We start from the raw sequence: 21,166 nt of genomic DNA, 5'->3' as shown, positions 1-21,166 counted from the left end.
AAAAATCGTAAATGTTGTCAAAGGCCACGCCTCCTTCCACACCACGAAATAGCTCGGTTAAACTTTTCTGAAAAACACCAAACATGGGACGTAAAAAAGTGGAAGAAGGTTTTGTTCTCTGATGAGAAAAAATTTAACCTGGATGGTCCAGATGGCTTCCAACGTTACTGACACGATAAGGATATCCTACCGGAGACATTTTCTACATGACACAGTGGAGGAGGCTCCATCATGATCTGGGGTGCTTTCTTCTTCCATGGAACAATGGAGCTTCAGGTTATACAGGGGCGTCAAACAGTAGCTGGTTACATTGGCATGTTGGAGAGAGCATCGTTATTGACTGAAGGCCCTCCCTTGTGCGGAAATTACTGGATCTTTCAGCAGGATAATGCTGCAATCCACAATGTCCGCAGGACAAAGGACTTTTTCATGGTGAATAATGTGATTCTTTTGGACCATCCAGCGTGTTCGCCCAAACTGAACCCCACTGAAAATGTTTGAGGGTGGATGGCAAGGGAAGTCTGGAGAAATAGACGTCAATTCCAAACAGTGCATGATCTTCGTGAAGCCATCTTCACCACTTGAAATAACATTCCAACCAGCCTTCTGCAACGCTTACACTTACATCGACCATGCCAAAACGAATGTTTGAAGTTATTCGCAATGACGGCAGTGCAACTCACTACTGAGACCTCTTGATGGGCATTTCCCACCCTGTTTAGGACTTCATATTAGTATGGTCTTAAACCTTTGACCAGCTAGTATATTGACTAATTTCATAGTGTTCACATTTTCCCTATTATATGCTAAAGTTTTTTTTTATTTTCTTATTTTCATCTTTTGAAGCTCTACTCAAATAAGTGGTTGAGTCTAACAATGCAAAATGCATATTTTTACTTTATGTTCATTGGCCTTAAGATTTTGAGCAGCAGTGTATTTATATATATTTTTATTTTTAGAATAACCAGAAATTATAATTCAAAGAACACAAATGTTTGGACTAAATAGCTTAAATATCATAGCAATATACATTTATACATATTTATTATATTGACCTTTCAACCATTACAAGTGAACATCACTGAAGCAAAATTGATGTAATACACATTCACTCATGTTACCATATCTGAGAATACAAAAAAGATCTTTACAATGTTATCTGTCTTTGTTGTGCATTAGTGAACTAGTATTTCATGAAATACAGAACTCCCACTAAGTGCATATAAATCTTACCATTTGAAAAGCAGCATTTTCATATAAAACATCACTTTAAATAAACCTTCATGTTTTTAAAATAATTATTTTATAAATATGTGTAATAAAATTTAAAATTATTTGTAGTTTTTTTTACTCCTTCACTTTATACGTGATAATAATACTACTGTGTGCACTACAATTATTAAGTTCTTTAGTTTATGCAAAATTCAGAAAAAACAGATCAACTTTTCAACACTCCTGCAACCTTTGCAGTACCTTATTTAGTATTCTACAAAATGTTTGGATTCTAAGAATTGGATAGTCTATTATTCTTTAATGTGTATAGCTTTTAATATTGCAAAGGAAGAGTTTGAGTCTTGTTTCAGGAATGAGCTTGCTTTCTAAGATTGTTTATGCCACATACTTTATTAGAGTGTTTTGTCAAAACCTGCTCAAACCTTATTGTCAACCATGACGGTAAGTAATGATGGAAGGAACTGCATCCATATATATTTAAAGGAAATTTGAACTAGAATCACCCAAATCTTTGAAAAGAACCCCTTAGTGTTCAAAGAATGAAATGAAAATTGGATAAATCTCATGTTAGAATAGGCCTTTAGCAAATGTTCATAGCCTTTATTTACTTACAATTTCAGAAATAAATCAGTAGTCTTGTCATCCAAATTTGTTTATAAAGTGAAATCAACTTCAAACGCAATATTTTGATTCAGATTAACATAAAATTTGGTTTAAGTTTACATTACTCATTTCAATGGGAGCACTTATTTTTTCTCCATTAAATGACTCATATCAAAGTAGCACAAATATTGGAATAATTTTTCAACAACAAGTTTCACAGTATATTCACCAGGTTGAGAGTGATAGAGAACTAAGTTCAGCTATTTAGAGAAAAACTTGCATTCATTACCACTAATTAATATTAACTTCTGATCAATGCAAACTACATTCATAGGTCAGAACTAAAATCATGTACCTATTATTGAGTAAGGATAATTAAATATGATGTTCAAGCTATATATTACTAAAAATGACTAGAATACACTGTTTCATAAGTTGAGCATCCTTGCTGTTAACAATATCTCACGATGTTTAGCCAGTCTAGGCAGCTGAAGTTAAATTTAAATCCATATAACTCAGCTAATAATAATAATATTAAAATAATAAATGTAAACTCCAATTAGAAATAATGAAATAAAATGTAAGAACATATACATTAATTGTTCTAACCAATGGTGTCTATTTGCCATGGTACAAATTTCACTTGTTTATGGTGATGTTCAAGGTCTGATGGAATACCTTGAACTGGCCAGGCTGTGTTAACAGGGAACTCCAAAATATATTTTTAATATCAAAGAACAATACACCTCCATATCTAGTTGTTTGATTTAATGTAACCAATGCACTGTGCAGCACATATATACAGAGTAAATAGCACACACACCAAGCCACCTTGTAAATAAAATAAAAATCAGTAACCATGAAAATTGCTTATTCTAACAATTTGGTTTTCTGTATAATACTAAGTGTACCAAAGAAACAATATGCATTACTTTTCTCAATGGTTCAGAGAAGTAAAGTGGGTGCAAGAAAATCAGCAAAGTAACTACAGGGTGTCCAAAAAGTGTGGAACCATAGATGATTTGCAGCGCTTCTTAATTTCAGATACATTACTAACTGTGGCACTGTCACAGCATTAAAAGGTTAAGTTAATCCCACTGTTAATCCAAACTTGTTTCAAATGTACACGACAGCATATGTAACACATTCTGCACAATGTGTTGAAGGACATCCTACAGCAAAACAACTAGAAACTCTTCTCTGCATAATCTTAAAAAATACCTGAAATATAAAATGGAAGCTATTATGAATAACAGAATTGAAGCAGTCTTATGCATATATATATTTTGATTGATTTTATACCTAATAAGATTATGTGTTAGCCACTTCTGCCTATGTTACACCACTACATATTCTGAGATTAGTGGCAACAATGTAACTAATTAATTACCTGAATATTCCCTCTGTCTGAGCTCCATTCAGTTTTAAAACAAGTTCAGATAGAGTAGTCTGGATCCAAGGAAGTCTCCGACTTGGATACTTTCTTCTCTGAAGGGTCATCACATCTTCCAATTTGTTCCCAAACATGGAAATTCGGAAAATTTGAAGCTAAACATCAAAATCACACATAATTTAGTTTTGACAAGAACTACAGAGGCTAATTGTACATTTAAAAACGGCTGGTATGGGTAGAGAAGGCACTAACAGAAGAGCGAACAACGTTTCGACCTTCTTCGGTCATCGTCAGTTTCACAAAGAAAGAATGGTTCACTGACCTGTAGCTGACCACATGTTTGAAGGCAGTTGTGTAACTGAGTATAGGAATGTAGAGGGAGTGCTGAGATGTTTCATTATTTTTATTAATATAGGTATAAAGGTGTCCCTTTGTATTGGCTTATTTTGGGCTTGAGTTGTTGTGTAAGTGAGGCTTCTTTAATTTTGCGTTTGTTTCTTTATTTAGTATTTGGGTGTTTTCTATGGTTATGTTGTGTTTACTTGATTTGCAGTATTTGAAAATGTGTGAAGGTGACTTTTTGCATTCTTTGAATCTGGTTTCCATTTTTCTACTTGTTTCCCCAATATAGAAGTCGTGGCAGTTATCACATCGTATTTTATAAATAATGTTGGTGTTGTGTTTGTCAGTGTAGTTTTTACATAGTATATTTGTGCCTTCTCTACCCACACCAGCCATTTTTAAATATATATTTTCTCTACAAGTGAGTTCTCTCATAATCATAGAGAGTCTAATTATGTTATGTTAAAATTATTTTAGAGCTTCACTATATCCAGTCATTCTCTATCTGAAAATAGTGCATCTCGACAATAGTAGCGAATTTCAATCTCAAAAATCTCCATTAGTAATGTCGTCATATTTCAAATCACAATCTTCCTCCCTGTAGCTTTCCATTATATAATTAGTGTAGGATGGGCTAAATATAGTGGCTTGACTAGTTTGTTTTCATGTGAAGTAGCATAAATACCCTTTTCATTCTCCAAATACTTAACGTACACAACTTTTTGCTTCTCCGGGAAAAAAACACAAAAACCTTTTTATTAAGTAGTGTGCTGTTGCCTTAGGCACACGGATGGCTTTTGTCACTTCATTTTGAGTTTATGCATTCTTAGTTGTTATGAGACACTGCATTCTGCTCACCATGTTATGGTTGGTAGGACTTGTAGGCTTCTAGCTGGATAGTCCTTGTGCCTATTTAATAGTATTAAGTATGAAAGATATTCTTCCTCTGAAATTCTGGATTACTGATCTGAACACATAAATATATCCTGATAGTATGAACAAAAATATTAAAAATTGTTCATTTCAACAATGGGAAGAAATCTTAAATAAAATAAAGAAACAAGATAAGTGGTGTAAAATGAATATCTGATTGCATAAAACTAAACAAATAACTCAAGATTTGAGACATAGTATTGACATTCTTTCCTCAAGCTACAATTCCTTATGTTGACTCAATGTCTAAAAGCTGTAATATTTAGAAAAGTCAAAATTAGGGTTTCTTTGTAGCTTAGAGAAATGATGTAAATGCTACGTGCTTGCATGATTCTTGCTATTCCTCATAGCCAGCTTGAAGAGTGACCACTATAACTGCAGTATTTACAAAATTCAAAATCATGCAGTGTTTGCTACAACTCAACACTTACCATCAGCCATCCCCATGACTGCTCATCTGTTGCTCAAAACTGAGCTTGGTGTCTACTTTCAAACTATGGGCTAAAGGTTTACATTGTTGGAGACAGCCTAGACATTTGTATAAAGTTTGTGTTTTGTGTTTTTTTCTTATAGCAAAGCCACATCGAGCTATCTGCTGAGCCCACCGAGGGAAATCGAACCCCTGATTTTAGCACTGTAAATCCGTAGACATACTGCTGTACTAGTGGGGGGCATTGTATAAAGTTTTCAACCTTTGTGTAACATGACCAACATTGTTCATCCAGTGGGAAAAAGAAACTGTAACAGCAGCATTGTGTCCAAGAAGCCAAAAATCCTATTCATAAATAAATGATATGTGACATCAATACCTTTGCAATAATAACTGCTTTAGTACAAGTGTCACACCTACCATATAAACATGAAATTAGATCCACCACCATGCACACACCTATCTACATATACCTGGTGTGGTATATGGAGCAGATGGTGTGGCTCCATATAATCCACAGACTATATTAAAATGATTGGGAGTGAATATTATACACCACTGTTATTTGCTAGGTGGTATAATAAACTGAAAAGCTACCCAACATAATGAACAATGATGAATTTGGTAATATTACCCAGGGTTTATTATGATATTCACAGCTGTTTTGTTGTATGTTGGTGGAACAATATTAAGTAACAAGGAACAAATGGACAATCTCTATTATGAACCACTACCATGGTTTATGATATTTTCAATGAAAAAGGCTGTTACATACCATCATTTCCAAAAGTAATATATTTTCAGTGATATCACTATCCTTATAATATACCAAAAATACTCAAATGTTATTCTACTGGGTATCATTCTACCACAACTTTATGTCAGCTGTGGTCCCCATGTGACTTGCTCATTTCCATGTTCAATAGACTCAACCCTTTGTACATGAGAACCATTGTCACTCAGTTTCTACTAAGTATGCAACAAAAAACAACAATATATTTGTAAAAGCTTTGATTTCTAATAATTCATATAGGAATAGCATAATAAATCTTTATATAAACACTACCAAGCTTCTAGTAACCCTTTTCTGTCTATACATTGAATAGCTCAGCTTATCTGTCTGAGATTATGAAACTAACAACTTTGAAACAAATAAAAAGTTCACCCCCATCATATGCAAAGTTCAAGTATGGTTTGTATACATTTATATATATATATATTTCTTTTGCTAATTAGCTTTCAAATATCATCAAGCAAATAGGCATGACCAACTGAACATAGGTGGGACTACTATTAGTACTAATGAAATGTTTAATTGACAAGCACTTCATAGAACCAGCTGTAAAGAAGATATCAGTGGCTTCATTTGGGCATGAGAGACGATACAAAATTTTCGATAACTTCTGTTCTCGATTTTGACCAAGTTTCGGTTTTTCTCCATTGATCCAGAAGAAAAGTGCACTTTTAGTTGTGGCTAAAAATAATTTGTCATTCCAAGTTCAAATAGGATCAGTGAACTTCTACATGATTTGAATAACAAATGTTTTATTCTATTAAGATTAAAGTTATATTCCTGTGAAACATAATTATTAGTATTTGTGTATACAAATGTCTAAGGCAGTGACTGGCCCCAAAACCTTAAAATTGATGCTAATATAAATTTATGATATTATCAAGATAACCTTTTTATAGAAATAATAAAATAAACTGCTTTATGTATGTCACTCAAAAATTATATGCAGTTATGAAGCCTCTACTTAACAAGTTTGGTATAAACTAAGAAAATTTTGATACCATAAACACCATAACAGTGTATAACCCAAAAGCTTTATAATAAAATATAACCTACATAAAACCCAGTGTGTATCATGTCACACTTCATTTATCGAAATAGGAAGTGTTATTCAAGCTAAAATGTATTTATCCATCTAGAAAATGTGATTACTGTCCACCCATTATGATTTTAGTAAAGCATGCAAGGTAGCCTACAACCAAGTGTTTAAAATGTATCATGAAAGTAAAAATATCAATGCAGTTTTAAACTTAAATCATTTATGAATTAAGTTATATTTTCTGTTTTTGTTGTCTACTTGATTTCATTTTATAGTTTCAGTACACAGACTAACAGCAACATTACATTATAAATTTATTTCTAAACAGTAAAAGACAAAAGACATTGTTCAAACATAGTGTGTTACAAAATTGCACTGGCTTTTCTATGTATTAAAAATCGTTAATTTAGCTGATTTTTACCAATAATTATTCTATGAACATCCCACAAATTCATTTCATAATGATTTTAATTTTGCTTGGTATTAATGATTTACTGCCTTTACATCACTTTTCTGCCTCTTAAAAAATCAAGATTGATTTTGTAAAATTTATTTATTTCAGTTTGCAATGAAATGTGAGGATAAGGTATACTATGAGATGGGTATGGTAGTAGATGCCCCATTAGGTAAATACCAGTCATGTAATATTATAAAGAAAACAAATGTATGAAACAGCAAACACAGCCCTTTTAATTTCTATTAATTTTAAAGCTGTTATACATATAGCCATTATAAAATTTGACAGGTGTGCCCTCTTTCTCACACGGCTTTAAGTAAAATATTAAAATTTGTTTAAACAATTTAATTAACATATAATTATAAGAACATGATTAAAAATAACGTAATTTACCATAAAACACAATTTTGGTCTGAATAAGAACAACTGTTTCCACCTATTGCTTTCCATTTTTCAATCAATTTTAAACAATTACAACTATAAAATAAATCACTTTTTTCTTTGAAACTGTATCAATTTGATCATAACTTAATTGAGCATAATTTGTATTAACTTTCTTTTGAAATTATGATATCACAAGTTTGTTTCTTTTATTGCAATTAATAAGTCTTGCAGCCATATTATTTTAATAACAACAGCAAGAAAACCAAATCATTTCAAAACTATAATTCAACTATTACATCACACATCAACTGAAACTGTATTGCCAGAACAATAACTAGGGATTTATGATATTCTACGTTTTCTTTAAATTTCAAATACTTTATGCAGCCTAACAGAGATTTAAAAAAAAACAAAGTGAAAAACAAATCTACAGTTCATCAAATGCAACTCATGAAGAATGAGGCTCTTCAGTTTATTTTAGGTTTCTCACAAACTGAGAGCATGATTTTATTTTTTCAGAAAAACAATTTTGCTGAGAGTTAATGATTGTTAATTCTTATTTAAATGATATTTTCAAAAACAATAAAAAACTGATATATAATCCCACTGAATAAATTACTTACAATCACTGCATCAGGTAAATTTATGTTTTTCTCAGAAAGCAATTAGTTGTTAACAACCATTTTTACACAACATTAAATATGCTATATAAAAAGGATTATGAATATGCAAATGAGTAAAGCATGTGATAACTACAACCAATACGAAGTGTTGAAAGAGTGTTATGTATCAGAAATATGTTTTGACATTTTGTACTGTGATGCCATGAAAATTGATCATCTTGGGAAGAGTATTTAACAGCCCTGTCTGATACAAAATATTCATACACTTAGAACATTAATATATGTTCTGATCAGAATTTTGAATTTTTAAAACAGGTATATCCCCTGTACTTAATGGTACTAAAAAACAAAAGAATATGGATCAGCTAGTGGTACCAAGAACATTCTGAAAAAAGACCTGAGACAAGTTATACACCACACAAGCCATAATGAAGTGAGGCCTTTTCCAACAAGGGAGGGAGAGAATTTACAAACAAATATCAACGGCAAAAGCTGTCTTCATGATCCAGGTAAGAGCACACAGCATAAAGAGGAATCTCAATGTGGAAATGAGACCAACACGCTATGGATTTAGATAATGCTTTAAGTTATACCTCCTGTTCAACCATGGCATACCTCCAACAGCTGAAGAATGAATGTCAGTATACATGCTACTCATAAGAAAGCATACCAGTTCAGTGATAAGGTTTAATGCCGATTTATTTCTGCATGATCAGAGTGTTGAAACAAATGCTGTAAAACTATAACACATACATACCTAAACATACACACACACTGTACACAAATACCCTGTGAAATAATTTCAAGTTTGATTAGTATGTGTCTTCTAAGATATGTATGCTATTATGCTATTTTCTTACTTAATCATTTATACTGTAACTACTTTTATATATAAATATATATAAATGAGATGTGATTGGATTGACAATCACACTTTTTAATAACAAAATGTAATTTTAAAATTTATTTTCAAAATTTGTTATACATAAAATCTGAAATTATACTGATTTTTATATATTATATAAATAATGTGACTTAATATTTATAGCACTCTAATTTTGAAACCTTTCAACTTGTTTGTCTCTGTTTAAAACCTCACCCTTGAATGCTCAATGTCCTCTATTGTAGGTTTTCTACACACAGGCCCTTTCTTGGCCCTCAGTTGTCTCATTCTTTCTAATCTTTTAGTACAGACAGTAGCATAATGGCTTAATTTCAACTGAAAAGAAATATTATTTTGAAGTTTAACAAGAATTCTTATAAAAACTAAAAGATCTAAAACATACTCCTTAATAGAACTCCCCAGACATGTTTTTTAAACATTGTGAGATGAAAAGAAAAGCCAGATTTAAAAATGGTAGCAAAATCACAAGAACGACAACATTACCATGATCACCATATTTACACCTAAAAAAATATTGCTTACATTATAACAACAACCTTAATTCATGTGTAATAGAAATGTTTAACACTATAATTCTTGTAAGAAATTTCTGTTAATCAGTACTCATAAATATTTTTCTAAGTCCATCAACACTGTTGTTTCTAACATCATAATACCAACTTTAATTCATTGTTACCATAATTATGTATAACAGAAATGTTAAACACTTAAATAATTATAAGAAATTTCTTTTAATCGATACTCACAAATATTTTAAGTCCACTAACACTATAATGCAAACAATAAAGTGATTCTTTTTTATATCTTCATTGATGAAAATGTTTCAGAGCTACAGTTTTCTTAATTTAATCTAGCTAACACCTTGTTTTTCATTGATATTCTTATCTCCAAAATAAATCGTTGTAATACCATTATTTACATTTCTTCAAAATATTGTAATATATATTCAGCATGAACACCCAGACACTTTTTCAAGAAGTTTGATGTGACCTGTTATGTTTTTGTGATTATCATCATCATTTATAAACTGGATAAAAATCAATATAAAATTCTAATAATTTAACTTCAAATAAAAAAGAAAGACAGAATACTAGACAACAAAATGCTGCTTCTCCTTCACTCATGGTCATAAAACTAAATCAACTACCACTATAATTTTGGGATTGACTTTCACATATCAAAAACATGGTTATCTGTTTGCTGTGGGAATGAATTTTGTCATATCATTCATGAGGAGGTAAACTATTGGATAAAAAAGAATAATTATTGTGCACTGTTTTAGCCAGTCATCTAATCCACTTTAGGAAAGCTTATATTTGAAATGCAATGTCATACTGTATAAAAGCTTGTAACTGCAGCATTGGTTCAAACCTAAAACTGTCTTCATTAAAATTTTGCTTGTTGGGATCTTACGCCAGATCTTCTGTTGTTAAAAGTCCATAATGAAGCTTTTTTTTTTCTTAAACTACAACACAACTTTCAGAAATGAATAAAAACCTTATAACCCAAGCTCAATCTTTTGCAAGTCTCATGTTGTAGGGTTTTTATTCATTTCTATCCAAACTTCTTACACCTACGTGTTTTTCTAACACCATGAATGCACCACTATATTCTGTTCAACTTCATAAAAATTGTACTAAAGTTTCTAAGAATCACACCAGGGGAGAATAATGTAAATAAACGTGCATGTAGTAATCAATTTAACTTTTTACCAGAAAAACAAACATAACAAAAGAAAAGAAGGAAAATAATTTTTCACAATACTCTACTGAAAGAGTATCATATTTAACCAATTCTATATGAAGACAAAAGTAATTCATTGTCACTGATACAACATCAAAGAAGGAACTACAAAATAAAGTTTAGAGAATAATCCAAGTGTAGATTTTTCAATGTTAACACAAATTTCTAGAAAATATGTAACCTCACGAAGTTGAGGATTAACTTACCGAAGGATATTAACCATTTTTCTGGCCAGCAAGGTGTCACTGATAACCCATTACTGTGGTTCTTACTCTTATAATATATAATAACCTAATTGCATGAAATTTGGTGTACATATACTAAATAAAATATAATTTGGTTTAGTGTTTGTTTTTTTTAGGTTTAAATTTTTATAATTTTGTTTTGTCTAAAACCATATGAGTGTTTATCTCAGTTATTTTTACAATAAAATTATAAATGTTGTGCCTGTGTTGTTCTAGTAACAATTCATTCACTTTGTATTTTCATACAAGCTCTTACATGAAATTAAAGTAACTAGTCGAAATTATAAAAGAATGTACTGATGATAAATAAAACACTGATGACTAGTATCAGCATTGACCAGTAGAAGCATAACTTGCACTCATATATTAAGCCTACATTGACACATTGATATTTTTCCTTCCATATTTTTGGTTAAGTGCAATTTCTCTTTGATACTTATCTATTACTTTCAGTAATTAGAGAGTTCCTATTCTTGTATTTCATGTTTGAGTAACAAAAACTTTATTAATACAGAAATAAAACAAGCTTTTGTGTCATCTGAATACTTTCTTATTCTAAACTAGTAGTGTATTATACTCACCCAAGTCTTCTCTCAAAGAAAATTTATATAGCCTTAAAGCAAATGTAATACACAAAAATAATATCATGAGCATAACGAATCTCAGGAAAAAATAAAAAAAATCCTCTAATTTGTATTTTGCTCCTAAGTTTTGTAAATCTGGTATTAGAATTCTTTGTTCTCCACTATAAGCCATTAGTCACTTTCTCAGAAACCTAAAATTGCTACTTATCCTGTTTTATTACCTTAACTATGATGTTGATAGATAAGAATACATAATCATTTCTAGCTGTTGGTTCTATCTTATTTCAAGGCTAAGATTTATTAACTATTGTCCAACCTAATTACTGTGATATCATAAAAGCTCCTCCACAGGGCATAAAGTAAAGAAATCACCAACAGAAAATAAAAATAATTTCAAAATTAAACAAGGGTAACTCTATTTTTAAAGCTGAGAGTTTCTGAGTAAATACAGACCTATACTTTGGGATTGGTAGAAAAATTATAAAAAAATCTGTAAAGATGTTGTTTACAAGCAATAGCACTAGAAGCTGTGCAGAGGTCAAAGATCAAATTTTTAGAGCCTTTTATTCACAAATAACACTAAACAAATTTTACAAAGTTACATCCAATTACTTCTTTAATATTTTTGAGAAAACATCTGTTGAAATAAAGTTAGAATTACTATTTTTTTCACTTACATTTACCATGCAAGAGCAAAAATGACAAAGAGCTGTTCACTGGCTGTAACAAAGTTAAGTGTACCTTCACCTTTGTGAACATAAGACATTAATTTCTAGAAAAAATGCAGCCCCATAAAGGTAAGAAATAACTTAAAAATGTATTCTAACTGAAGAGTATCAAGTGAAAAAAAATTTCCTTGTAATACTTAATGTGACTAGTTATTAAGAATGAAACACTGACAAGTGAAAAAGTAAATATGGCTGGAATTTCTAATGAGCTGCTGCTGCCTTCTTTATTGAGTGGGAGAACATGCTGGTTTTTGTGCTGAAATCTTCTTTAGTTGCACAACAAATTACAACCTTACATACGCACTATCAAAATTCCCCATGAAACAATAAAAATGAAACCTTTTACACAATATTCTACCTGACAAGTACCAAAAGTAGTTTTATAGTTGAGAAAATTGATGCAACTCTCTTAAAACAAAGCAAAATTACACAACAGAGAAACAAAGTTTACAAACTATTTTACCTGAAGAATATCAAGTGTGGTGTCTTCTTTGTGACGATTGATGTAACTTTCTAAATATGGATGCAACTTGACTGATGGTGGGAAAAAATAAAGACAAATTGCCATCAGCTCCCAGCCTTGTCTCAGACTTCCTCTATAAAAATAGTTTAACAAGGTTTAATAATGGATATTATGCCAATATTTCAAAAGTTCAAAATGTACAAACAATTTACTGTGAAAAGTATTAAACTAATGATGAGTTCCTTGTAATGGTAAACATCATCATATCTAAAATATATGCTATGGAAAAAAATAAAAGTTGGTTTTAAAATAAAAATGTGAACAATATCTTGTAGATGGATTAATGGCTTCCAATGAAAACTTCTCTCATAAATATTTTGTTCTGTCACATGTGATGCTTAATGGTAAAGTTGTTATGATTAGGTTTTAAATGATGCACAACCAAAGAATACCACTTCAAACCATGAAGCCTTCAATATACTTCACGGAAATAAAAAATGAACACAACAGTCCATCTAGGACAGCAAGAAGCTGTAAAACCAATCTAGAGAAATTTACGTCTTTGCAAAATGAAGGCTATGGTTTTAAAATAGAACCTTCTGACTAAAAAAAAACAAAAACATTGTGCTTTTATGATGAAAGACAGCCAAAGACAGGTGTCAGAACATGGAAAACTACAACGTCAGGCAATAACATTAGTTACAACCACCAGATGAAGGAAGAATTCAAAGAGTAGAATGTGACCTGGAAAAATCGTTCTTATGAAGCATCAATATATTCAAAAAACATCTTGAAACACAATACCAAGTACTGATCCCTCCCACAAATATGTTAGGATATAGATGACCTATGGGTACCATAACTTCAGATAATTTATTAATTGCATCCTACTTTCACCCTATATACCATCAGTAACAAAAAACTTTATTATTTATGAGTATAAACTGCACCCACAGGATGAATGCATATACACATCAACTGGTGGAATGCATAAATGGATAATGTATCCCATCCCAAATGCTCTGTAGTTTCTGAACCTATTCCTTCCTTTACATCCAAACAAATCGGAATACATTTTTCTGTTACTAATCTCTGTAATTTTTTTAGTTACCAGCATAAGATATGCTATCTATTGATTGAGATTAGTATTGACAAATATTAATCTGCATCATTCCATATATTTTGACCTATAACTAATCTATCATGGATGTTTTGGGACTCTAGATTGGGACTATATATATATACTTATAACAGTTCCATTAAACCTAAAGAATAATGGTTATTTCATACACAGTTTTTGATACCTTGACAATAAACTGAAAAAAAAATTACTATATTTATGTTGGTTTCAAATTGTTTATAAGAATAAATAAAACACCCTCCACAACCGAAACAAACATGTTTAAAAAAACAAACCTATGAGGATTGTTGGTAGTCTGTCTTGAAATCTGGATAAAAAGTTCATCACGAAGGGCTTCTTTGCACCAACCCTTTGTGGCAACGTCTAAAGCTACTCTATCTACAGTCTGACCAGTTTTTGCTTTACGATCTCCCATGTAAACCTGGATCAGTTTAAACAGTTCACGTGCATCTTGCTTCAAAGATTTTTCAGTTGTCATTATCATAGGTTTTCTTATGGGATCCTAAAGGTAGATGTGGAAACATTACTGCTTACTTAAATGCTTCTAAACAATCCATTTTGTTTTAAATAATTTCTCCTCTAATTTTTACGTGATTATAGAATGAATAAACATGTAAGTATATAATATACTAAATAAATCAACAAACTGCTTGTACATGTATTATCATTTACAACAGAAATATTTTGATTTCATTAAAATTCACAAGCTATCAAATCATTTTAATACTGATCAAAAACAACAGTGATCAGTAGGACATCAGTTATGTCACTCTTAATCCTAGTTTCTAAAGTTTAAAATAGCACTGTTTTTAAAAAATCAGAAAAGAGAAAAAAGGTATTCATAAGATTTAAAAATTGGATGTTTGAATGTTTTATCTGATTTTTGTTTATGTTCTACAGTAAAAAAATATTGGTTCTGAATGATAACACAAACAGTTCTTTTTTCATAGGTATAGTAATGCACATATTTAGAATATACTATTTACATTGATTTCCTCACCACAATTATAATACATTAATTATCAATAATACAAGGCTGATTCTAAAAAATAAAACTAACTAGCTTCAGGAAAAGTAACAGTAACTGATCAGACTCATAGAGTATTTACTGTTGATAAAAATAAAATAAAACAGGAAGAGTAAAGTTATTCTAACAGATAATGTATTTCTGTCAAGGCATTACTGTTAAATTCAGTCCTGAACTAAATGTACAGTGTCTTGCAAAAGTCTCCCCCCCAAGCTGGTAACCAACTTTAAGTTATTTTCTAATGATTACAAAGAAAAAACGGTGCATTGTTACTCACTTTATTTATATCACACAAAATACATAAAAAAAATTGTTGCACATGTCTTCACCCATAACATAATTATGCAATTCATATTTGGTTCAAGTTTCTTTGGTAGCAATGAAAACTGAAAGTTATTTTGAACAAACTTCTACAAACTTCTACAGGAGATACTTTTGGCCAATTCTGCTTGCAAATATCTTCCAGTTCTTTTAATTTGGAAGGATATCTTCGATGCACAGCAATTTTTAAGCCTGTCCCCGAACTTTTGAGAAAATTTAGTTCATGGCTTTGGCATGGTCAGTTAAGGAATTTAATTTTGTTTCTCTTAAACCATTCTCAACTTGCTTTTGATTTTATTTGGAAACATTGTCCTCTTAAAATGTAAACCTTCTATTGAATTTTGGTTTTTCAACTGACTTCTTCAGGTTTACCTCAAACATCTGTTTATATTTTCCACTGTTCATGATTCCTTGAATGTACAAGTTCTCCAGGGTCAGCTGCAGAAAAACATCCCCACAGTACTATAAACCCACCACCATGCATGACAACTGGGAGTGTATTTGCCAGCTGAAGAGCAGTATTGGATTTCTATGATACATAATGTTTGTCATTTAACTCCCAAAGTTCTATTTTGGTCATACTACTTTCTGTTACATTGTTGTAGGGTGATCTAAATGTTTATGGGGATGGCCATCTTGTGATCTAAAATGCATCTTCATCAATAGTGGTTTCTTTCTTGCCACCCATACAAGCCTTTTTTGTATAAGATAAATTATATTTTAAAGGTGTGTACAGTAATTCCAGTTTCTACTACTGAAGTCATCAGCTTCTTCTGTGTCACTTTTGGTTTGAGAGTAGCTTCTCTCATGAACTTTCTGTTTGTTTGAGCTGACACTTTCTTAGGAAAACCTTATCTTGGCAAGTGTGACACACTTTTTTATTTCTTCACAATACTGATGGCTGTACATAATCTAAATTTTTTTTTTTCTCATGGCTTTATAACATAATTTGGTATCTGACAGAGTTAGAACCATGCAGAGCCACTTATATTTACTTTAGCAGAGTAGTGACGTAAAGTTAAATAAACAATGGCGCTCCACTGTATTTTGAAAAGCCATACTGATTCATTCAATACAAGGCATGGCAGGATTGGACAGCTGTTTCCTTCTGATTTACTCATGTAGTCCATGGGTGAGTACCATCTGTGATGGGCAAACTAATGAAGCAAACATGTCATCAGGATAAACCTACAGAAGTGTGTGTTTTCTGGCCATAGAAATCATAATATGTAAATTGGCACAGCCTTACAGTAGAGATTTGAATGGTTAAAGAATACCTCATCAGGCACCACTTGCCACAGAGTGGGACTCAAGACAACGAATAAATAGAAAGAAAAGGGGAAAAGGCTTCTCAAAAGTAAAAAGAGAAAAACAAAAGATAACTTCCCAGTAAAAGTCTCATAGAAATCTGAATAACAGCTTCAAGTGGAAGTAAATAACCCAAAGATAAAGGTATCACAATCCAATACAAATAGCAAGTTAGGATTGATTGATTGATTGATTTAGTGTTTTATGGCACAAAGCAGCGAGGCTATCTGCTCCAGATATTCGGTAAAAATGTAAAAAAAAAATAAAAAAATAAATGTAGTAATAGACATAAATGGAAATGAAGGTAAAACAAAAAAGTATAAAACCAATGTTGACACCTAGTCTACAATGTTAAGATAGAAGGCAGAGTATAAGAAGTTGTAAGATATTTACTCTAGCAAAAAGGTAATGATCATAACCCGCCAGGAAGACTAACAGGTAAGTTCAAAAACCACCGTCAATCACCTGAAGTTGGCCTTTCCAGTCCTGGTTCCAGGTTATGTGTCATAGCAGCTATTATCAAAATGTAAAAGAATAAAAGTTTTAAAAGACACTCCGCAAAATCGTAATAATGAGTAGCCAAATGTCCAGTAAAAAGATAAAAGTCAAGTAAATGGAGTAAAATTTGTATAAAGTAATTGAAGATAAAAGCAAATCGGCAATTAAAACAGAAAATGACGTAAAAACCAATGTTGACATCCAGTCAACAAAGTTGTAAAGAACTACCTGTAGCAGAATGGTAATGATCATAACCCGCCAGGAAGACTAACAGGTAAGTATAAAAACCACCGTCAGTCACCTGAAGTTGGTCTTTCCAGTCCTGGTTCGAGTTATGAGTCAATATGGCCAGTACTAAAAGTTAAGTAGTAAAAGTGTGAAATGATATGCAGCAAAAGTATAATAACAACTCGCCAGGACGACTAACGAGTAGTTCAAACAGTAGCGTTAGTCACCTGAAGTTGGCCTTTCCAGTCCTGGTGTCGAGTTATTTAATGTTCTGGCCATTGTCCAGTGTCAAATTGAAGGAGAGAGATTAAAACTGTAAAAAAGTAACCACAATTAAAAAGGTGTAATGAATAAATATGCAACACTTAAATGAGATTAAAAGATTAATGGCCATTAAAAAATTAAAAACATTATCAAGGTGGACAGAGTCACCATCACCAATAACTCTGTCTAATGTTACAGACTGACCCTGGGAAAAAATATGTTTAAAATATTGCCATCGTTGAGAATTGTAACGATGGCAAGAAAGTAAAACGTGGCTGATAGTGATTTGAGTGTTACACAAACTACACATTGGTGCATCAGTTCCAGATAAAAGAAAATGATGAGTTAAAAACTGTGACCAATGCGTAGCCTAGTGAGAACAACTTCCTCCTTCGAACTTTACGGAAGCTAGATGGCCAAAGTCAATTTTGGGTTTGATTTGAAAAAGTTTGTTGTCCGTTGCTCACTCCAAGTGGACTGCCAGCTGGCACGGAGCCGAGCCTTGAAGACAACACCATAGTCCATGTATGGAATAGGCATAGGAGTGATGGTGCTGAAGCAGACATATTTAGCTGCCATGTCTGCAAGCTCGTTCCCGCGAATACCAACATGGCCTGGTATCCAGAAAAACTGGATTGAAATAGCTGCTAATGAGAAATGGGCCAGTCGGTTTCGAATATCAGCGAGAATAGGATGTGAGCTAACGTGTAGCGATTCCAAGGCAAGTATAGAACTAAGCGAATCAGTATAAATAGTGCAGTTGGAGTACTGCTCAGCTGCAATATGATCCAGGGCAAGAGATATGGCATACAGTTCAGCAGTGAACACAGAAGCTGTAGAAGGGATTCTGCGCGCAACTACTGACCCATAACAAACCATAGCAGAGCCCACTGAATTACCTGATTTGGAACCATCTGTATAAATGGGAACTGAATGATTGTTTAAAAGATATTCATTGAATAAAAGACGGTACTTCCAATCTGGAGTATCTGCCTGTTTTAGGTGACGGAAAGAAAGGTCACAATGGGGGGGCTGTAATAAGCCATAGTGGGATGGGCCAACCTGTGGAATCTGCAATGTTATCCAAGGACAGACCCAATTCATCCAATTGCGCCCGGATGCGAAGGCCAAACGGAGCAATGACAGATCATCTGTTCTGAAAAAGTACTGCCCACCGAGGAAGGAAAACACATTTCCAGGTGGGATGCTTTGGTAAGGAATGAAGTTTTGAAGTATATTGTAAAGATAGTTGCAAACGGCAAAGGTGTAGAGAAGGTTCATGAGATTCAATGTATATACTTTGAACTGGAGAGGTACGGAAAGCCCCAGTGCAGAGTCGAAGTCCTTGGTGATGAATGGGGTCCAGCATCTTTAAGGCCGAGGGTCTGGCAGAGCCATATACCATTGATCCATAGTCGAATTTTGATTGAATAAGAGCACGATATACCTTTAACATAGAACATTGATCTGCCCCCCAACTGGTAGAAGAGAGAACACAGAGGATGTTCAGTGCTCTTGTGCATTTGACCCGAAGCTGCTTTAAGTGTGGTATAAAGGTCAATTTACGATCAAAGATAAGCCCCAAGAACTTGGTCTCCAGGACCACTGGCAGCAAAACTTCACCGATATGAAGTTCAGGATCAGGGTGAATACCCCGTCGACGGCAAAAGTGCATGCATACAGTTTTGGAGAGAGAGAAATTAAAGCCGTTCGCCAGAGTCCACTTCCGTACACAATTGAGGGTGGTTTGTAGTTGCCGCTTAATATATCTCATGTTTGACGACTGACATAAGGTGTGAAAGTCGTCGACATACAGCCCATTCGCAACAGTGAGAGGGAGTTGTTCAGTGATGGCATTTATCTTTATACTGAAGAGTGTAACACTCAATACACAGCCTTGAGGGACTCCAAGTTCCTGTACAAAAGAATGGGAAAGTGTCGAACCCACACGAACATGGAATCTCCTGTCCATTAAAAAATTTTTAATAAACATGGGTAGATGGCCACGTAACCCATATGTATGAAGGTCTCGCAAAACGCCATACCTCCATGTTGTGTCGTAAGCCTTCTCTATGTCAAAGAATATTGATACAAGATGTTGGCGGTTGAGAAAGGCTTCTCTGATAGATGTTTCAATATGAATTAGGTGGTCTGTGGTGGAGTGCTGTCGATGGAACCCACACTGGGTGGGCGAGAGGAGGTTGTTTGATTCAAGGAACCAAACAAGACGAGCATTAACCATCCTTTCTAATGTCTTACAGAGACAGCTCGTCAAAGCAATTGGACGGTAGTTTGAAGGAATCTTGGGATCTTTCCCTGGCTTAGAGAAAGGTAAAATAATAGCCTGGCCAGGCATCAGGAAAAACATTCTCCTGCCAGATCCAGTTGAAAACAATCAGAAGGACATCAAGAGAAGCAGGAGATAGATGGTGCAGCATGTCATAATGAATATCATCAGGTCCAACAGACGTACTGGCAGACCGATGAAGGGCCATTTTTAGTACCACCAGGGTAAAGGGACAATTATAGTCAAAGAAACAGTCAGTTTGAAAGGAAAGAGGTGATCGCTCTGCCCGAGTCTTGATGGCCAGGAAGGTGGAGGAACAAACAGAAGTGCTAGATACCCGGCAAAAGCTTTCACCTAGAGTGTTAGCGATGTTCGAACATCAGTCACCTCCTGACCATCAAAGAGTAAGATCGAGAGGGAAACAGAATTGTAGTGCCCATTAACCTTTCGAATCCTGTCCCATATGATCTTGGAACTGGTGGTAGAAGATATGCTGGTTGTGAACTTAATCCAAGATTCCTTCTGGCTTTGGCGTCTTACACACCTAGCATGTGCACGGCCCGTTGGAAAGCAACCGGTTTGAAAGTGTGGGATATCTACGAAAAGTATCCCAGGCCCGCTTTTGAGCCTTCCTGCTAAGTGGCAAGCAGGATTCCACCACGGACGAGGATATCGTGGAAAACGTGTCGAGGTTTTAGGAATACACTGAGCAGCTGCATGTGTAATACAGTCAGTTACCACTGCTACACAGTCGTTTATTGATGGCTGATTTACGATGGCAGGATCAAGTTCTGCGAGAGCAGTGAAAGTGGACCAGTCTGCCTGACCCAGCTTCCACCGGGGCACGCGGGTAGGGTGGCATCGACCACGGCCAGTCTCTCTCAAAGAATCGGAAAATGATCACTGTCTAGTGGATTACTGTCAACCCTCCATGAAAAATGGGAGAATAATGAAGGGGAGCAACCTGAGAGATCAATAGCGGTAAAGGACTGACTAGGTGCATGAAAGTGGAAGAACCAGTATTGAAAAGAGAAAGATTATGATCAGAGAGCATCCGCTCTACAGATCGGCCCCTCCCATCAATAATAGCACTTCCCAGAGGGATGATGTCCATTAAAATCCCCAAGGATTAGAAATGGAGATGGCAATTGTTCAACAAGAGCATCAAGATCTGATTGATCATATGTCTCTCCAG

General features: G+C 33.5%; 1 protein-coding gene across 13 annotated transcripts in view; it reads right to left on the bottom strand.

The window, feature by feature from the left end:
- The window catches only part of LOC143223138 (uncharacterized), a 143,328-nt gene that overhangs the window by 7,047 nt on the left and 115,115 nt on the right, over positions 1-21,166 (bottom strand). For 11 of the 13 annotated variants that reach the window (XM_076450670.1, XM_076450668.1, XM_076450675.1 and 8 more), the window contains 4 exons: positions 14,314-14,540; positions 12,898-13,030; positions 9,330-9,449; positions 3,227-3,384 (listed from right to left, as the gene is read on the bottom strand). In XM_076450670.1, coding sequence (XP_076306785.1) covers positions 3,227-3,384; positions 9,330-9,449; positions 12,898-13,030; positions 14,314-14,540 — 638 coding nt within the window. Of the gene's footprint in view, positions 1-2,768; positions 3,058-3,226; positions 3,385-9,329; positions 9,450-12,897; positions 13,031-14,313; positions 14,541-21,166 lie in introns of all 13 variants that reach the window. The other 2 variants (XR_013012678.1, XR_013012677.1) reach the window with 1 other exon arrangement.

The sequence above is a fragment of the Tachypleus tridentatus genome, chromosome 8 (genome assembly GCF_004210375.1).
Source record: "Tachypleus tridentatus isolate NWPU-2018 chromosome 8, ASM421037v1, whole genome shotgun sequence".
Taxonomy (NCBI): domain Eukaryota; kingdom Metazoa; phylum Arthropoda; class Merostomata; order Xiphosura; family Limulidae; genus Tachypleus; species Tachypleus tridentatus.
Note: the sequence above shows the minus strand (reverse complement) of the source record. Positions and strands in the feature narration are given on the sequence as shown.